Below are 19,382 nucleotides of genomic sequence, written 5' to 3' on the forward strand. Positions count from 1 at the left end.
GTATTCATATTTTTCAAGATGTTTATGAAGCATAAACTTTTATTTCAAGTCTTCACTTTCCAGTCATCTTCATTGTTGCCATTCACCTGCCCAATGGCATCAGTTTAAAAAAAATATTTTTATTCATGACAAAATAAGAACAATACAGCAAATCCCAAAACAATACAAAATACACCCACCCAAATCCCAGTCGAACCCCCTCCCCCCTCAGCCGCCCACAAAGAAAACAAAACCTGAACAAAAAGACAAATCCCACCCCCGACAGCTGATGGTAACCAGTTCCCTGAAAAACGAGATAAAAGGCCTTTCACCTACCTCGGGACCTGTTCCTAGTCCTGGCATCTGTGAAACCTGGCGATGATCGCCCTTGATTGTTCCCCAGATCTAGGCTTCTGCCTCAGCGACCAATGGACCCGGTCAAATTCAAAAGGGGCCGGGAAATCCCCCTCCCCAACCAACTTTCCATACTTCTTAGACATATTAGGCACAATCTACCCGAATGGAAACAGAGTCCAGTCGCGAGTGCTTTCAGCCAAATTTTTCCTGAGAAAAGACCCTATTGTAGATACGGGTCTCAGCAGGAAACACCCAATGAGGCTGCACTTGGTCCCGTTTTCTGCACTGAGGAGCTCCGCCCATCAGTCAAGGTGGCACCAGTAGTACCAGAGTGCCACCCTGCCCAAAGGGCAAGCACCTGGGGGCCTCCGATCCCTGGGTGACCCCCTCAAGTCCTGTTCCATTTGTGGAGACCAGCACTGAACGCCGCTCGCCCAAAGTCCCCGAGGCAAGGGGGTTATATCCCATCACCTTGGATGGATCGTGGGAGTATATATTAGAGTGAGACTAGATGTCCCACTCTAATATGCAGAGTTGCCAAAAAGTGATTCACCCGCAATGGCCAGCATTCACCTCGTGAAATCGTGCAAGATCGTGTTAGAGCTTCCGAGGTGTGGCGAGCTGGGTAGATTCGGGAAGAGGGATCTCCCGGCATCTGCCAGCCAGACTGCACTGCCTTTCGGGCGTAATGCGGCCAGTAGATCGTGCCCATAGTGCATAGAGTTTGAGCCCTCCAAAGCCTTCGGTAGCCCAAAGATTTTCAAATTTTGCCATCTGGAGCAGTTGTCCAGATCGTTCACTGTGACCTTGAAAGCTTAATGCTCTTCAGCCAGCAACACCATCTCTGCCTCCAGTGAGACAATTTCATTTCATAGAATTTACAGTGCAGAAGGAGGCCACTCGGCCCATCAAGTCTGCACTGGCTCTTGGAAAGAGCACCCTAACCGCGGTCAACACCTCCACCCTATCCCCATAACCCAGTAACCCCACCCAACACTAAGGGCAATTTTGGACACTAAGGGCAATTATCACGGCCAATCCACCTAACCTGCACATCCAATCCAATCACTATGGTCTGAAAGCCTCCTGTATCACTGCACCTTGCACCTCTATCAACCAGTCCATCTTCCCCAAGGTCATTTGAATAGGGGCCAAAGCCCCCTCCATTGCCTTCTCCAGATCCTCAGTGACCACTTGCCGCTGCTTCTTAAATTTATCCGTCAAGAAACTTGCCAACATCTTGGTTGACCACGGAGAGGCCAACGACACAGCTGAAGCCTCTGGCATGTTCCCCCCCACTGAGGCCGAGTAAGTACTGAGTCTGGCGACGATCCCTTGCCCGACTTCTGCCTTGTATTGCACTCACTGGACACAATTTTTATGAGAGGATCCTATCCCATCAAACATCCCCTATATCATCGCACATAATCCCAGCAAACAGAGCCAAAATCGAAGTACTCTGGCGGGAGCCACCACGTGTGCGGCTGCTCATTACATAGCCGCCACTGGAAGCCTCGTGAAATCAGAGTTGAGGAAAATATTATAACAATGAAAGAAGACAATTCAACTTTGTCAAAGAGATGGAAGGGTCCTTGACAGTGATAATTATTTGCCATGAGAGGGGAAGTAGGTTCATCATTAATGTACCATGTGGCTTATTACATTCCCGTTATCTGACCTGTGCCTCTACTGTGAGCTCCTTGGGCAGCTAAATGAATGCTGCAGGGGTTCTGGCCACATCAGGTTTCTCTTCATCCTGCTCTTCCTGTTGTTGTTCATCCTCCTCCTCCTCCGATAATGTAGCATAATCGCTATTTTCCTCCTCCTGCAGTTCCGTTCCGCTCTGCAATGGTACGGTATGGTATCCCCAGATCTGTCCAGTCACCTGAACCACATCTCCAGCAACTCAATGACTTGCTCTATGACCTTTTGTCAATAATCAAAGGTCAAAAAGGGGAGGTGGTGAGAAATTGCTTTCAATGAGAGAGTTGTTGGGATTCAGAATTCTTCTTCTGAAAAGATGCTGGAAGCTCCTTGCATGAATATTTTTAAAAGTTGGACGGGTAGTTAAGAATGAGGAAGTTACAAAAAAATTAATGAGAAAGTTACAAGGTTACAGTCCAAAAGTATGGGGATTGGGAAGGGGACTGCGGGGAGGGGAAGGGACTATGCATAACTACATTCAAAGTGTTTACGGACTCAACAAGCCAAATGGCCTTTCTCTATACTGTAAATGTATATAATTCTATGAACTATATCATCATCCACATGGCATTGTTATTAAATATGATTCAATTTTCTACTAAAACTTTGTGAATCTACTTTTCTAGATTTATCTTCAAAAGCCTTCTCTTTCACCATACCTTTGGTTATTTCCTTCATTCTTTCTCTAACTTCCAGCTCGGTATCCTTTGTAAATTCCATCCTGAAATAGTTTCCTATATGAAAGGCACAAGCAAAAGTGCAAATTGTTGATGTCTAAACAATGCATCACTCCTTTTGTATTCTGTACAATATAGTGCCATTGTACTTGGGCATCTGTGCATGTGACAGAGAGAAAGGATTCAAAATGTACAAGATATTGCATCCTGAACCAATTGGGCATGAACTGATTTTTTTTTCAATTAAATTATACAATTATTAGGGGCTGGTTTAGCACACTGGGCTAAATAGCTGGCTTGTAATGCAGAACAAGGCCAGCAGCATGGTTCAATTCCCGTACCGGCCTCCCGAACAGGCGCTGGAACGTGGCGACTCGGGGCTTTTCGCAGTAACTTAATTGAAGCCTACTTGTGACAATAAGCGAGTATTATTAGGGGCTGGTTTAGCACAGGGCTAAAGAGCTGGCTTTTAAAGCAGACCAGGGCAGGCCAGCAGCACGGTTCAATTCCCATACCAGCCTCCCCGAACAGGCGCTGGAATGTGGCGACTAGGGGCTTTTCACCGTAACGTCATTTGAAGCCTACTCGTGACAATAAGCGATTTTCATTTTCATTTTTTTCCATTTCAATGGCACTGACTACACCAAGCAAATCAGGTGAATACAATTAGAGCAAGAGCAAAAATCTTTACTTTGCAGATTTTAAAAACTGGATAAATGGTTATTAATTTGATTTTGAACCCAATTTCATTGATTTTAATGGAAATAATGCAAAGAAATTATTTCAATATTACTGTATCCAATTTTAAGACCCTTTATGATGATTCCGATAACAAAATGCTTTGCCTACAAAATTTTCTTTGTTCTCAACTCCTACCAATCCAAATCTTGTCACTATGACTATTTAGGTCACTACTAATAGGTTATTAATGAGTGGAGTTACATGGCCAGCTTTAAGTTATTCCAAAGTGATATGAAACACACAGCAATGTAAAACTGGCACTATAAGTTGGGTCCAATGTGCACCCAACAGTGTAAGACCCTTAGCAAGGCAGTCTCATATCACTGGGCTTGAAAGTACTTGTTATTGTGTCAGACCAGATTAAAGATTCACCTCAACAGTCTATTGGGACTCCTCAAACTTTATAAAGATAAGCATAATCTCTTTAATTTTTTGAAATGACAGGCGGTTCAGACCACACATCAAAACGAGAAATATTTATCGCCTTGGAACAGGAGAACCACAGAGTTGTGATTTAGAGCTGTGTTACACCTTAACTGTTATTGGCTGTGTACCACGTTGTGCAATTGCCAATCACATACTGTTATTGCATTATAACTGCTGCAAATAAATCACATTATTGTGTGTTTCCAGTCTTATAACTGTATCGTAATATTCTACCACTATGAATTACAGCTTTATTTACATGTGTGTGACATTGGATGGATAATTTTGCATTCTAACTGTCAGGCTTAGCCAGATTTCATGATTCATCAATGGAATGTAGATGTAGCTGGCAAGGGTCAGTATTTCTTGTCCATTTCTAAGCGACCTTAAAAGGGTGGTGGTGAGGTGACTTCCAGAACCATTGCAGTCCATATGGATTATAATTTTTATGATAGAACGGAGTGGCTTGCTGGGCCATTTCAGAAGATAGTTAAGAATCAATCATTTTCTGTCACCTAGACTCACAGATAGGCTAAACTGGCTAAGGACAACAGATTTTCTAGCCTAAAATCTATTAGTGAACCAGTCAGTTTGTAAATGACAATCTAGCAGTTTCTTGGTCACCATTACTGTTAGCTTTTTATTCTAGACTTACTTAATTAACTGAATTTGCCAATTGCCATGGTGAATTTGAAACCATGTCACCAGATTATAAATACAGCCCCTCCCAGGTTAGAATTCCAGTGGTATAACAGGCAGTCTTTGTTTCTGTTTCATATGGTCATAGGATTTCTGCCCAAGGGTCACAAGCCACGATTCTGCTCTGTGGCGCTGCTGATGGCAGTGCTTCAGAAACCAGGAACTTCAAAACCGTTTGCCAGACTTCTGGCCATTTCCAGCCAACGGTGCACACCGACTGTAAGGACAGGAGCAAGGGCTTGCCACGTGTATGTCAAAAGAATGTAGGGAGGAAAATTGTGTTTTTAAATAGCGTCTAATTCCAATTTGTTGTACGACCTCCAACTTTGCACCTTGTAAGTCATGTTAACGGCATTTTGTAATCACTCAAGGTCAGGTTTCCAGGAGCCCGCAAAGCTGGCTGCGGTCACATGGGCAGCATAGTGGTTAGCACTGTTGCTTCACAGCACCAGGTCCCAGGTTTGATACCCGGCTTGGGTCACTGGCTGCGTGGATTTCCTCCGGGTGCACCGGTTTCCTCCTACACGTCCCGAAAGATGTGCTGTTAGGTGAATTGGACATTCTGAATTCTCCCTCTGTGTCCCCGAAAAGGCGCCGGAATGTGGCATCGAGGGGCTTTTCACAGTAACTTCATTGCAGTGTTAATATAAGCCTACTTGTGACAATAAAGATTATTATTGTATATGACAATCAAACACCAATTCGAACAGTGCTCCGAGAGCCATGTTGATTAGTCCATTTGATTTATTCAATCTCTGTTGCCGAGCAGAAAGGCCCGCACCCAAGAGCAAAGATCAACGGTAAGGCAGGAGCCAGCAGGACATGACTTGGCTCGAAGCAGAGAAGAGAGACGAGAAGAAGAACAGAGGCGGCAGTGGCAAGGAGAGACCTCGGCATGGCCTACAGGTGACAGCGGAGCCTCAGGAAAGGAGCAGGAGTGTTTGGGCCTCAGGGAAAGGTGACTGAGAGTGTGTGTGTGTGTGGTGGGGTGGAGTGGGGGGGAAGGATACAAGTGCATGTATCAGATATGAGAATTTGCTTTCCACCATCATTCCTCACATTAAAAATCACAAAGGGTAAGAGTTAAGCATTTTTTAGGGGGAAGGAGAATGTTTTTAATTCTTAGATAAGCCACTCCTAAAGTGAATACTACTTCCAGGAGTTAATGCTAAGGGGCCATGGGAGGGTGGTTTGGCCAGGGGTTAACATGAGTGCCATGTAGCTGGTGAATGTATTTGCGATAGTATGCCTCTTCCCAATATACAAAGGTACAGCTAGAAAAGACTTATTTACATTTGATTTCTATGTTTGCAACTATTGCACTGCAGAAAAGCAGCATCAACATTCTGAAAATATTTGGGGTTCCCCAATACTCTAGGGAATTCACTAGAGGTTCCGCAGCTTGAAAGGTTTAGGAAGCTCTGCTCTATGCTGAACATGTATCCAGCTGATTAAGGGACCCCATACTGGCACTATTACAAGGGATCACCATAAGACTTACAGGTGAGCTCCTTTTTGACTTTTGTTTGCTGCTGTAGAGTTTATGGAATTAGTGTTGAGCGCTATTGAAACAATTGACAGCGCTAGGAACATTTTTGAATTAACAAGGGAGCAGTGCTAGACTCTGCCAAGGAGGAGTTGGAAGGCATAGTAGGAAAAAAGTCTGCTTCCGTAACGGGGACTATACCTTGCAACTACTTGAGCTGCAGCAGGACTTGGAGGTGGAATTAGCAGGAGAAGTGAGCTACGAGCAGAGTACATAGAACTTATAGAGCATAGAACATCCAGTGCAGGAGGCCATTCGGCCCATCGAGTCTGCGCCGACCCACTCAAGCCCTCACTTCCACCCTATCCCCGTAACCCTTCCTAACCTTTTTGGACACTAAGGGCAATTTAGCATAGCCAATCCACCTAAACTGCACATCTTTGGACTGTGGGAGGAAACCGGAGCACCCGGAGGAAATCCACGCAGACATGGGGAGAATGCGCAGACTCCACACAGTGACTCAGCGGGGAATCGAAACTGGGAAGCTGGCGCTGTGAAGCCACAAGGCTAGCCACTGTGCTACCGTGCTGCCCAAATAAGACAGCTCAGAGGAATAAGACTCTTAATAGGCCGTACCTACCAAGCTCTTCAAAGGACACTTTTCCTACCTCCATTTCATCCAGAAGCAGTATCTGATGTTTCACCAAGGAGATGACAACGTAGCTATGACACCTCGAACAACCAGAACTGCACTGCTGCACAGGAGGGAGTAGCACTGCGTGCAGTTGTCGAGATCACTGAACCCCTCAGTTTCTATGGTTCAGGGTCCTTTCAGGCTGGGGCCAGCAACATCAGGGACATCTCAAAGTTTTCTGTGTATATCAGAAACACTTTCAGGGATTCTGAAGGGAACCTCATGGGCTAACATTCCATGCACCTACAGTCGATGTGCGACTACACAATGGATATCATGCAAGTGAATGTCTGCTATCCTGTCAGCAAGTGCAACCTTCTATCCTGCACCATTCAGCCAGACCCTCCTCCATCATGCCACCAAGATGATCCAGAGGCTGCCTGCTTAATGACAAGGGGTGCCCACTCTACACCTAATTCAAGATTCTCATGTGTGGACAATGGGCTACAATGAGAGCTAAGATTGGTGCCCGGACCATTTGCAGGAGGTCTTCCAATATCGCTGTAGCATTTCTACAAATTTGTGGTGGTTTTCAGCATTCTGCACAGCCTCACTCTTCTGAAAGTACAGCCCTTACCATGAGGCCAGAGGAAGGGATGAGGAGAATTTGGAGGGCTGTTCCTTACTGCCCACTCAAGACTCTGGTTCCCCTGAATTTTCATTTCCACATCACTGCTGCTCTGCAATGCCCTCCTTATAGTGCCTCTGTTACAGACCATCACAACATTCTCTTGGCCATAATCCTGAAATAAAAGACACAATTAAAGAACCAGTCCATAACAACTTTATTCAAGAACATTCCAATAATGTGGCACAGTGCTTAGCACTGCCGCCTTACAGCGCCAGGGACCCGGGTTCAATTCTGGCCTTGAGTGACTGTGTGGAGTTTGCACTTTCTCCCCATGTCTGTGTGTTTCCTCTCATAGTCCAAATATATGCAGTTAGGTGGATTGGCCATGGTCAAACAGCCCATTAATATACAGGAATGTTCAGGTTTGGTGGGGTCAAGGTGTTACGGGGATAGGGCGGGAGAGTCAGGTCGGGAGCTTTCAATGGGTCGGTGCAGACTCGATGAGACGGGTGGCCTCCTGTACTGTGGGAATTCCATGGAATGCATTAAAAACTGAACTATTCACCCATATAATTAGTATTTTTGTTTTATTTCGGTGAACTATTCATGCTCTACCTTCTCTTAGCACCTGACTTGTGATGCTTTGTCTGCTCTCGAACTCTTTTGGAGTGCTACCTTAAACATTTGAGCAGCTTTGAACCTTGAAGGGCCTGGATTCGGACTGCACCCCTATCGCATGCTGACTGAAAAGCAACAACTAGAGTTCTCGCAGAGTGGCAGTGATGTGAGCACGAACACTAAACAGTTTGTTTTCATTCTTTCATGGGATGTGAGCATCACTGGCAGCGTCATCTTTTGTTTCTCATTCCTAATTGCCCTTGAGAAGGCGGTAATGAGTCGCCTTCATGGAGCCCATGTAATGTTAATGAGTTCGGGAATTTTCCCAGGGATAGTGAAGCAATGGCATTATCGTTCCAAGTCAGGATGGCGCGTATACCGTGGACGATTGCCAATCAGGCAGTGCCTTAGTAATTCTAATAATCTGCTGTGACACAGATTGCTCGGTTCCAGTGACAACCTGCGTGCACGGGTATCCACAGCCATGATGCCAGCAGTTTGAGCCTGTAGGTCAAGCAGCGCCTGTAAGAAAATCATAATTAACATTTCAAATTCCGAAGAGTCATATCGGACTTGAAACGTTAATTCTGCTTCTCTTTCCACAAGATACTGCCGGACCTGCTGCGTTTTTGCATCACTTTCTGTTTTGATTGTTAACACTTAACAAACCTGTATTTATAATTAATTAGACAATCTATTGCAATTATGAGTAACCTGCATTTAACAGTATGAATGGATATTTTTAAAATTACCTCTTTCTACTTTGACATTTTAGTTTGATTGCTTTTCTTAGTTTTGCTTGTGTTGTAGTGGCAGGCATTAAGTGTTGACATAGTGAAATGACCTCATGGGATTCTACATACATGCACCAGTCACTACGCAATGGCTGGTTTAGCACACTGGGCTAAATCACTGCCTGCTCCATCCCCCTCCAGGACAGCCTGCTCCACCCCCCCTCCAGGTCAGCCTGCTCCACCCCCCCTCCAGGACAGCCTGCTCCACCCCCCCTCCAGGACAGTCTGCTCCACCCCCCCCCCCCCCCCCCACAGCCTGCTCCACCCCCCCTCCAGGACAGTCTGCTCCACCCCCCCCCCCCACAGCCTGCTCCACCCCCCCTCCAGGACAGTCTGCTCCACCCCCCCCCCCCCCCCCACGACAGCCTGCTCCACCCCCCCTCCAGGACAGCCTGCTCCACCCCCACCCCCCCTCCTCCAGGTCAGCCTGCTCCACCCCCCCCCCACCCCCCCCCCCCCCCTCCAGGACAGGTTGCTCCACCAGTCTCCATGGGCCCAATTGCTGGTTGACTGGGTGATTTTGCTGGCAGGGATTGAAGGAGAATATTTTGGATGGACAGCTTGTGATGGTCGCCCAGTCCCCCGGTGGCCCCCGGTAGTAGGATCCCGGTCCTCCCCCACTGGGTGGCGCCCTCGCGGGCGGGCGGCGGCAGCGGCAGATGGAGACCCTCCTCGACAACCTGTCCCGCTTCGCCGAGGTGCTGGCGGTGGCGCGGAGCCCGTGGGCCGGCGGCTGGGGCGAGGCGGAGGCCGGGCGGGCCTTCCAGTGGGCCGGCTACCTGGAGCGGCTGAACCAGCGGCTGGAGGGGGCGCCGGGCGCCCGCCAGGCCCTCGGGCGGCACCTGCGGAGCCTGGGGCCCGGGCCGCCGCTCGGGCGGCTGGAGGAGCTGGGCGGCCAGGCCCTGAGCGAGGCCCTGCTCTGCAACCCGGCCGCCTCGGCCGCCGCCTTCCACCGGGCCGCCGCCTGGCGCCGGGCGGCGGGAGCAGGAGGTGAGGGTGCGGCCTGGCCGGCGGCGCTGGGGCTGGCGGTCAGGGCCAAGGCGGCCGCCGGGCTGCTGCGGCTGTCGGGCGGCGGAAGCGGCGAGTGGGAGGCGGGAGCCCAGATCCTGCGTCAGCGGCTGGAGGAGAGGCTGAGGGGACCGGGGCAGTTACCGGAGCGGCGGGCGGCCTGCGAGCAGCTGCTGGATCGTGCTGTCTCCGACGGCGGCGAGGAGGCCGTGGCTGGGTTGTTGTTGGCGGCCCCTGGGGGAGGCGGTGAAGCGGAGCCGCTGGTCCGGAGCTGGTTGCTAGGGGACGAGGCCCGCGCGCCGCAGGCCCGGGACCGGTTGCTGGGAGATGAGGCTCGCGCGCCGCCGGCCCGGGACGGGTTGCTGGGAGACGAGGCCCGCGCGCCGCCGGCCCGGGACGGGTTGCTAGGAGACGAGGCCCGCGCGCAGCCGGCCCGGGATCGGTTGCTAGGGGACCAGGCCCGCGCGCCGCTCCGCTCCCTCCTGGCCGCCCGCCACCCGGCCTACGGGCGCCGCCACCTGGGCCGCCTGCGCGACTGGGGCCGGGGCCTACGTTACGATGCCAGCGGGGCGGTCTGGGTGCCCCGGCCGAGCTGGCAGCGGCTTTTGGAGCACTTCACCGCCCTCTTGCAAGGACCCCCGCCGGCCAGGGAGCTGGCGGAGCGGGCGCTGCGCTCTTGGAAAAGGCGGGATGGCGATTTCGAGGTGTGGGGCATCAGCGTCTGGACAGACCTGCTGCTGGCATTGAAGATGTAGCACTGCTCCTGCAACCCTGGGCACTCCCAGGGGCACATTTTCACACAGGACGACATTAATTTGGTGGATGCTGTACCTTCCAGTTGGAAGCCATTCAAGGTCCAACTTATTTGAGGTTAAAACAGCCCAGGAAACCTAGGTTGCCTCCTGCAATTTCTTCTCTCATTTTCGCCTCAGTGAACCCACCATTGACTGCGGGCATTGGCCAAGTTACTTTGGTTCCAGAAACATGCTGGCAAAGAAGGCGACGCTGCCTTATTTAAGTTATAAACTGGCCAAGATGTACTCATTTTGAACATGAAGAGTGGCAAGTTCTTCCAATTCTGAAATGGGGTGTGCACCATTCAGCTGCTAAGCGATGCCAATGACTATTGTCCAAATGACTATTCTGCAAAAAACATGCCACGAGAAACAGTCTTGTTTATCCTTGCAGGCTCCAGTGCCAGTGTTCATCAACAAGTGCTTGTCCACATTTATTTGCTCAGCGTCCTGAATCCGTTGCATATAGTTTTGTTCAACTGATGTGCTTCATCTTGTACTTGGATTTCGTCATTACATCTTTAAAAAGCCATTTCCTAAGTTAATTTTACATGTAATGTCCATATAACTGAAATGTTCTGACAAAAACATTCAAGATCTTCAATCTTCAGTGTTTGACAGATGTAATGGTTTCAAATGGCTCGCTAGAAAAACAGACCAATTCTGTACTTTACAAATACGAAAATATGTTGAAGTACATGTCAGTTACATGTACATGGCAATTATTTCAAGATGTTCTTGTCCTTGCGTTGTACAATACAGTATGGAATGTTTCTGACAAAACTGTATGAGTTTATGCAATATTTGTACTTGCAGAGAAAACATTAGTGACTTAAAGATCCATACTTGTGATTTGAAAGTCAGTTTGTTCATTTGATTATAGTTAGACTAATGTTTAGTGGTGTCATATTGAAACAGCTATTAAGCTTCAGCTGTTGGATGTTGCTATGAGTCAGAGCAACAAAAGTGCCATGTAAATAAAGTCTATTTTATTTTCTTAACTCCTCGTCTTTCCTCATGGGTTTATTCAAAACATTAATTGTTATTATATACACAATAAGTTTGAATGAAGATCTTACAGCTAATTTGATTGGCTCGTTCAGAACAGAATTCATACTGTTAATATTTGATCACACCTTTCTATAATGTAAATACTGTCATCTTTCCCTACTAAAACCTTAAATATGTATGTGAACGTATGATTACTTTAACCTATCTGAGGCCTTTTCAAATTTTAAGGCTGCAGAGATCTACCTGCTAAAATAGTTATTTGTTAGATGTAAGGGATTGTGCTTAGTGCTTTTGTCTACAATATGTTTGGGTACTGAATGGATCCATTCTGTCACATTGACTAGATCCAAGTTCAAGACTTAGGTGTTGTTACCTATAGGGATTTCAATTTGGGATTGGAGGCAAAGGCCTGGATTTTCAGAGTCAGAAATACTCTGGGGCTCTTGGAAATGGTGGACAGGTCCTGATTCCCAGGATTTCTGAACCCAATCCAGGGTTATCTGATTTTTGAGAGTGCCTTTAAAGTTGTTCCTGTTACAAACGCACCTCCGGCACTCCTAGCCTGACATTGCAATGGTGGGCAAGTCCTATTCCAATTTTTAATGCAGTTAGCCCAGGTTTTTAAGATTTCTAACCCCAACAGAGTTGTGAACCCTGGTCTGCATAAAGGAACCTTTTTTTGTAAGAGTCAAGTTAAAGCGTATGCTTTAAGCGTATGCCACATGCCCCCCCCCCCCCCCCCCCCCCCCAGGGCTACTCTTACCTCTAGTGCCAAGCTCTGCCCTTGCACTGACCCCCATCATGCCTCATGCCAAGCTTTGGCACTTATGCTCATTGGTTCCATACAGTATACAATGGGTCAGTGGTGACAGTATGTGTTAAAAAGTAATTCATTCATAACTTCTTACTATTTGGAGAAGAAAGTTATTTCAGTCAGAAGGTAATTAAAGTGTCAATCATCCTGACCCTTTAAAGTATCACTCCCAAAAGCCACACATCTTGAAACCAGCTAGTGTGTAAATACACATTTGTAAAATTGACAGCAGTGCCTGAACTGCCAATGTGTTTTCTGTGTTTTAACAGTGGGCACAGTAAGAAGTCTTACAACACCAGGTTAATGTCCAACAGGTTTATTTGGAATCACTAGCTTTCGGAGCTGAGCTCCTTCATCAGATGAGTGAAGAGGGAGGTTGCACAAACACAGCATATGTAGACAAAGGTGCAAGATGATACTTTGAATGCGAGTCTTTGCAGGTAATTAAGTCCAAATGGTGCGATTGGAGAGAGGGATAATCACAGGTTAAAAAGGTGTGAATTGTCTCAAGCCAGGACAGTTGGTAGAATTCCACAAATAATCTAACTGTGCTGGTTTGAGACAATTCACACCTCTTTAACCTGATTCCTAATTTTCCTGATTCCCGCTACCCCCTCAGATGAAAATACAGCCATAATCCATTTATTACCGTCTCACTCTAGGTAATTTAACTGAAAGACCAAATACCACTTCTCGGGTCTCCAAGCACCGCTTTGGAAAATTCTATACGATCATGGAATACATTTTTGCTTTAACTTACATTTGGCCAAATTGAATTTAAACTTGACCAGTAAAGATAAGGACCAAAGCCTCATTATATTTCCACCTCTCAATTTTGAAAATAGTTTGTATAGTTGCCTGTTTCTACGATGCTATTATTTTTAGAAACATAATTTTAGTGTTTTGAACAGGTTATCTCATTCTCAGCTATTTCATGTGTTCATTTGCCATGTGATATCCATAAGAACGAATAACTTGCATTTATATCATACTCCGACATGTCCTCAGAATATTTCAAAGATCTTCACAACAGATTTATTGCTTTTTGAAGAGCAATGCCTATGCTTGGGAGAGCAATTGTAGCAAGCAACTGCACACATCTTTTTTTCCAAAAATATACTTTATTCATAAAATTTGTAAAGGTACGTTGCATAACGGTTCAAATTTAACATTACATAATGTTCAAAACAGATCAATTTCTTTCAATAAAGTTTGAGGCACTCAGATTTATTGCACAACTTTATTGTACGGGATTTGGTCCTTGGAATGTTTCATCCTGCAACGCTCTTTCTTTGCACTGAACGACCCGCAAGTTTTGGGTAGACCAAAGAGAATCTTTTGCTGAGTTGGTGGTTCTCCAGCAGAAATTGATGTTTATATCCGTGTGAGAACTGCCCTTGCAGCAGAGTCCTGTTTATGGAGCTGCTCAGAAACCTTACTGTGTCTCTTTTCAGATCCTCTTTGCAAAGGCACATTCCAGATGGTTGTGGGTAACGGGTCTCTGCCATCAGTATATTGGAAGTAACATATATTAGTTTTCATGAAACCTTCTGAATTCCGTTATCTAAGCAGACAAAGGGTTCTCTTTCATTTCCTGCCTGGGGATAAGATATTTCAATATATTGTGGGATAATATGCTTTGCTGATACAGCAAGTTCCAGAAGATTACAACAACTAAATTTGCTACATCATTCCATCAGAGCATACTTCTTAAAACAATGAGTTGACTGTTAACGGTTTTTGCATTGTAGTTTAATATTTGACAGTTTCTTTTGTATTGTTTCCTGCAGGGCACCACAGGAGCAGTCGAGGTATTGAGCCTTTTGAGCAGATCGATGCGCCGCTCAAAGACTGCCCGAGTGGCCGCATGTGCCTCGTATTGGGTCGCCGCTTTGGTCTCCGGTCTCATTAGCCAGGCCGTCAGCGGGTACCCCTTATTCCCCAAGAGCCAGCCGCCCATCCTGGGCTGGCCCTCAAGGAGGCCAGGGATGTCTGACTGCCTCGGTATGTAGCTGTCATGCACACTCCCTGGGAAGCGTGTATACATGTGCATGTTCCTCATGTGGTGGTCACACATGGGCTGAATGTTCAGGGAGTGGAAGCCCTTCCTGTTAATGTGCAACCCAGACAGCCCGGCGAGCACAAGGCAACATGCGTGCAGTCTCATCAGTCCCTGGACGTGGGCCATTCATGGGATGGCAGAGAATCCTGCTGTCTGGGCATTTTGTTGGGTTTGGTCCTTGTCAAAGTTCATATAGTTCTCCACCCGGGCAAACAGGGTGTCTGTAACCTGTCAGATGCCCCAATGGGCTGCGGCCCGGCGAGAACCACACATGTCACCACTTCCGAGTCCTGGAATGATCTCCAGGCTTAAAAGATCAGAGCTGCAGTGACCTTGATGGACACAAAGAGCGGGTGTCCTCCTCCATGTGGTGCCAAGTCCACGAGGACTTGACATAGGTGCCACACCAGTGATGCCTGTACACCCTGGGCCATCCCCCCCCCCCCCCCCCCCCGGGACTTCTGCTGCCACCATCTCCAGCGTCTGGCTGCCCAGCAGCAACACTCTGCCAGTCCAAAACCGTCCATACTGTTCAATATCTGTAAGGAATTGGGAGTGTGTTTTAGACTGACAAACAGCGGTTGCTGCCCCCCTCCTCCCATCATCTAAAAATTAACCATTAATGTAATCCAAAACTCAGTGTTCCATTTTTACTTTAATTGCCAAAAAGGCTGACTTGTGGAGTGGTTTCAATTTTAATTATTTCTGTTCTTTTGCGGAGTTCATTTGGATTATACTTGTATGAAGAATAAATACTGCAAGTTTTAAGTGATGGCAGCAAATAATTTGTGGCACTATAAAGACCTCTACATGAAAGTTAGTGCCTTATTAACTTTACAAACATGAAAAGGGTCAGATTTAGCTGCAGCGATAGTTTACAGTACATCTTGCGTTTGGGATGGAGGAGGAGAAATAAACTGAAGCCCCCCAAACCCCTCCTTTTGCTATCCATAATCAGTGTGATTTATTTTTATAATGGTAGATGTGTGTGTTTCTAAACCTCCTTTCTCATGTGGTCAGTTTCATAACAAGCAGCAGACTTTCGTGAGTTTAAACAAAGGATTATTCAGTCACAAAATCATCCTAAAAATCTAAATGCCACATTAGTCACGCATCACACGCTCAAGAAAGATACAATTAAAGAAGATAGTGCACAAACATTAAACCAAAAAAAGTTAACTGTTCAAATGTTAGGCTTGTTTTAGAAGATCAGTCCTTGTCAATTGGTAGAAAACGGTTGGATTGAAGTTCAGATGGTTTCAAATGGCTGGTCAGGTATCCAGATTGTTCCTGGGTTCCCTGGAATAGATGAATATCTAACATGTTGCCAAGCTGGGCACTTGTGGTTATTGTATCAGGAGGTAGAATCACTTTACACATGGATTTGGAGTTTGGAAGGCTTCGAAAGACTTTACAGTCTCCCAGATTTTCAAAGGCAAAGATGATGCAGCCTTTTCTGCAGTATTCCTTTCCAGGTCATTCTGTGTCTTCAGATAAAAATGTCTGAATTCCAGCCATTACTATTCAACAGAAATAATGGATGAGTTATTCACAATTACACATAATGAATTGGTGTCTTCCCAGTCCTCATTGGTAGGATTCCCACTTGGAAACATTTAGACTGGGCTCGTGTTTTGGCCAACAATAGCAAGTGTGAATTCCACAGTTGAGATTCGTCTTGCTATGTCCCTTGCAGAGGAAGGCCCTCAACTAAGGTGATGAAATTAGGAACTTTCCGGAAGCTTCAGGTTGTCAGTGTTACAAAGTTACAAAGGACACCTGACTCTTGGCCATCATCTTCGTAGTCCATCAGTATCCATTTTAAATAAAAGACAGTTCTAGAAATTTCTGTAGGAACATAGTCCATATTTAAATTTACGAGTATTTCATGCCTTTCCTTCTGTGGATTGTGACATTGCCATGATGGAGAGGCTTGAGCGTTTTGTTGATCCTGAGAATGATAACGTCAGGAGTCTTAAACTCTTGGCAGGATCACGTATGGTGGTAAGGCGAGACGGGAGAAACCAGACAAAGGGCATACAAAACAAGTCCTCAACAGCGGATCAAGCAGAAGAAACACGTGCAATGTCAACGGCTGGGATGGCAGATGAAGGCTGCGGCAGTAGGGAGATCCTCAGTCATCAAGATACCCTTGCCACTGGAACTAGACCTACCTTCTGTCAAGGACCTTGTGTCTGCCGATGTGCAACAGCGTACCCACATTAAAAGATATCCCACACAAGCCACTACCGAGGAGAAAACCAACAGCCCCACCACGCAAACAAGACCTGCGGTGACACCTTCTCGGGAGCATGCTGAAGAATTGGTCTCAGCCTCAACTTCAAGAAGATTCAAGTCCTTTAATAACCTATCGCAGGGCAGTAAGATCAATGGAGAAACCCTCCCAAATGTGAAACATTTTCTCTACCTGGGGAGCCAACTCTTACCTAAGACTGGCATTGATGGGAGATCCAACATCAAATCCAATCCATGAAAGTCGCCTTTGAACGCTGAAGGATGAGTCTTTGAAAACCGTGATGCCTGTACTGATATCAAGTTCCTCGTCTACAAGGCAATTGTCATCCCAACTCTTCTGGCTCAGAAACTTGCATTTTGTACCGAAGTTATCGCAAGGTCCTGGAGAGATGCCATCAATGCTGTCGGAGCTGAATTCTCCGCATCAGCTGAGAGGAAAGGCATGCTGGCATCAGCGTCCTTGAAGGAACCAAGAGCACCAGCATCAAGGCCACGATCATCCAAAACCAACTCCACTGGGCCGGCCATGTGCTCAGGATGTCAGAGTCCCAACTGCCAAAGCAAATATTCTTCACCCAGCTCAAGAAAGGCTTCTGAACAAGAGGAGGACAAAGGAAGCTCTTCAAAGACACCCTGAAGGCTGACCTCAATAAATGCAACATAAACGTCAATACCTGGGAGACCCTTGCTCAGGAGAGACCTACTTGGAGGAACCTCCTAATTGAAGGCGCACAATTCTTCCAAATATCCGCCGGCGAGAGGAGACCCGGAAAAGGAGCCTGAGAAAGGAATACCCGTGATCCCGGGTCCAAGCACCAATCCCAGCTCCTGGTACCACCTGCCAAGTGTGCCGTCCGAGTTGTAACTCTAGGATCGGGCTCTTCAGTCATGCAAGAACCCACAGAACCCATGACCAGTAACACAGAGTTTCATAGGTGGACAATCACACTCGTTAACGAGGGATCACTGAAGATGATGATATGCAATTGCTGGACATAATATTTGTTCTTCGTCTATGCTTAGCGTTTAAAATCCTTGACATAGAAAGTTTCTCAAAGTGTAAGTTGATCACAGTGCATTGAGAGAAACGGCACTGTTTAAAAATTCATTCTGGAAACTGGGCATCGCTGGCTAGGTGAGCATTTATTTCCCATTCCTCGTTGCCCTTGAAAAGGTGGTTGTGAGCTGACGTCTTGAACCGCCGTGGTGTAGGGAGGGAGTTACAGGATTTTGACCCAGCGACAGTGAAGGAACACAATATATTTCCAAGTCAGGCTGGTGGTGACTGGGAGGGGAATCTCCAAGTGGTGGGATTCCCAGGTATCTGCTGCACTTGTCCTTCTAAATGGTAGTGGTCATGTGTTTGGAAGGTGCTGTCTACGGAACCTTGGTGCGCTCCTTCAGTGCATCGTGTAGATGGTACACAAGGCTGCTACTGTTCGTCGGTGGTGGAGGAATTGAATGTTTGTGGAAGGGGTGCCAATCAAGCGGGCTGCTTTGTCCTGGATGGTGTCGAGCTTTTTGAGTGTTGTTGGAGCTGCACTCATCCAGGCAAGTGGAGAGTATTCCATCGCACACTTGACTTGTGCCTTGTAGATGGTGGACAGGCTTTGGGGACTCAGGAGGTGATTTACTTGCCTTTGACCTGCTCTGGTAGTCACGGTATTTATATGATTAGCCCAGTTCAGTTTCTGGTCAATGGTAACCGCCAGGTTAGCGGGGATTCAGCGATGGTAATGCCATTGGCGCTGGTTAAATTCTCTCTTGTTTGAGATGGTCCTTGCCTGCCACTTGTGTGACATGAATATTACTTGCCACTTGTCAGGCCTGGATATTGTCCATCTCTTGCTGCATTTGGATTTGAACTGCTTCCATAAGACTATAAGACATCGGAGCAGAATTAGGCCACTCGGCCCATCGAGTCTGCTTCACCATTCAATCATGGCTGATATTTTCTCATCCCCATTCTCCTGCCTTCTCCCCATAACCCCTGATCCCCTTCAGTATCTGAGACATCGTGAATGGTTCTGAACACTGGGAAGTCATCAGCAAACCTCCCCACTTCTGACCTTATGATAGAAGGAAGGGCATTGATGAAGCATCTGAAAATAATTGGACCGAGGACACCTTGCAGGGTGGATGCCAGTGTTGTAGCTGAACTGGAACAGCTTGGCTAGCGGTGCAGCAAGTTCTGGAGCTCAAGTTTTTAATACTATTGAGATTTAAGATTGTCCTATTGTTCACCAAGGTCCAAGCTGCCGGACAGTCAACCAATGGCAATCAATGAGAATTAAAATTGAAAAATAATCAGATGAAGGGCTGACGAGGTGGTTAGAGTTGGTGAATTCAATGTCAGATCAGGTGAAGAAAGAGAAATTAAAGGAGGGAAAGAGAAACTGGATTAAGAGAGGGATGAGCTGCAGCAACTTGCCATGGCTCCTTTGACAGCACTTTCCAAACGCCTGGGGCTGGATTCTCTCTTTTTGGGAATATGTACTCATGCTGTGGTAAAAACTGTGAACTTTCACACCAGAAAAACTGGCATGAAGGGGCCACATATTCCGAGCCCTGCAGGGGGCTAGCAAGGACCTGGCGTAAAACTAGCAGCTTTTGCTGCAGATACCGGCCCCCTCACATCCAGATCGGAGGGTGCACGGCGGCGCCCTCCAGCGGCTGTGGCGTGCTCCCTGG

The 19,382-nt window shown here is 46.9% G+C and overlaps 2 protein-coding genes across 2 annotated transcripts in view; one reads left to right on the forward strand and one right to left on the reverse strand.

The window, feature by feature from the left end:
• LOC119971962 (growth arrest-specific protein 2) overlaps nucleotides 1-8,853 on the reverse strand; it is a 181,558-nt gene extending 172,705 nt beyond the window's left edge. Inside the window, exons 1-2 of the mRNA XM_038808331.1 lie at nucleotides 8,705-8,853; nucleotides 2,700-2,774 (exon numbers count right to left, since the gene is read on the reverse strand). The gene's annotated coding sequence lies outside the window, so the exon portion shown is untranslated. The remainder of the gene's footprint in view (nucleotides 1-2,699; nucleotides 2,775-8,704) is intronic.
• A 367-nt stretch (nucleotides 8,854-9,220) lies between these two features.
• On the forward strand, nucleotides 9,221-11,549 carry fancf (FA complementation group F). The gene has a single exon (XM_038808330.1). The coding sequence runs from the start codon at nucleotides 9,406-9,408 to the stop codon at nucleotides 10,507-10,509; it is 1,104 nt and encodes a 367-aa protein (XP_038664258.1). The 5' UTR covers nucleotides 9,221-9,405; the 3' UTR covers nucleotides 10,510-11,549.
• Nucleotides 11,550-19,382: the final 7,833 nt, after the last annotated feature.

The sequence above is a fragment of the Scyliorhinus canicula genome, chromosome 9, assembly GCF_902713615.1.
Source record: "Scyliorhinus canicula chromosome 9, sScyCan1.1, whole genome shotgun sequence".
NCBI classification, from domain to species: domain Eukaryota; kingdom Metazoa; phylum Chordata; class Chondrichthyes; order Carcharhiniformes; family Scyliorhinidae; genus Scyliorhinus; species Scyliorhinus canicula.

Bases quoted from the DNA above. Each gene is read 5' to 3' on its own strand.
- fancf (XM_038808330.1), top strand. From the start codon at position 9,406: ATGGAGACCCTCCTCGACAACCTGTCCCGCTTCGCCGAGGTGCTGGCG.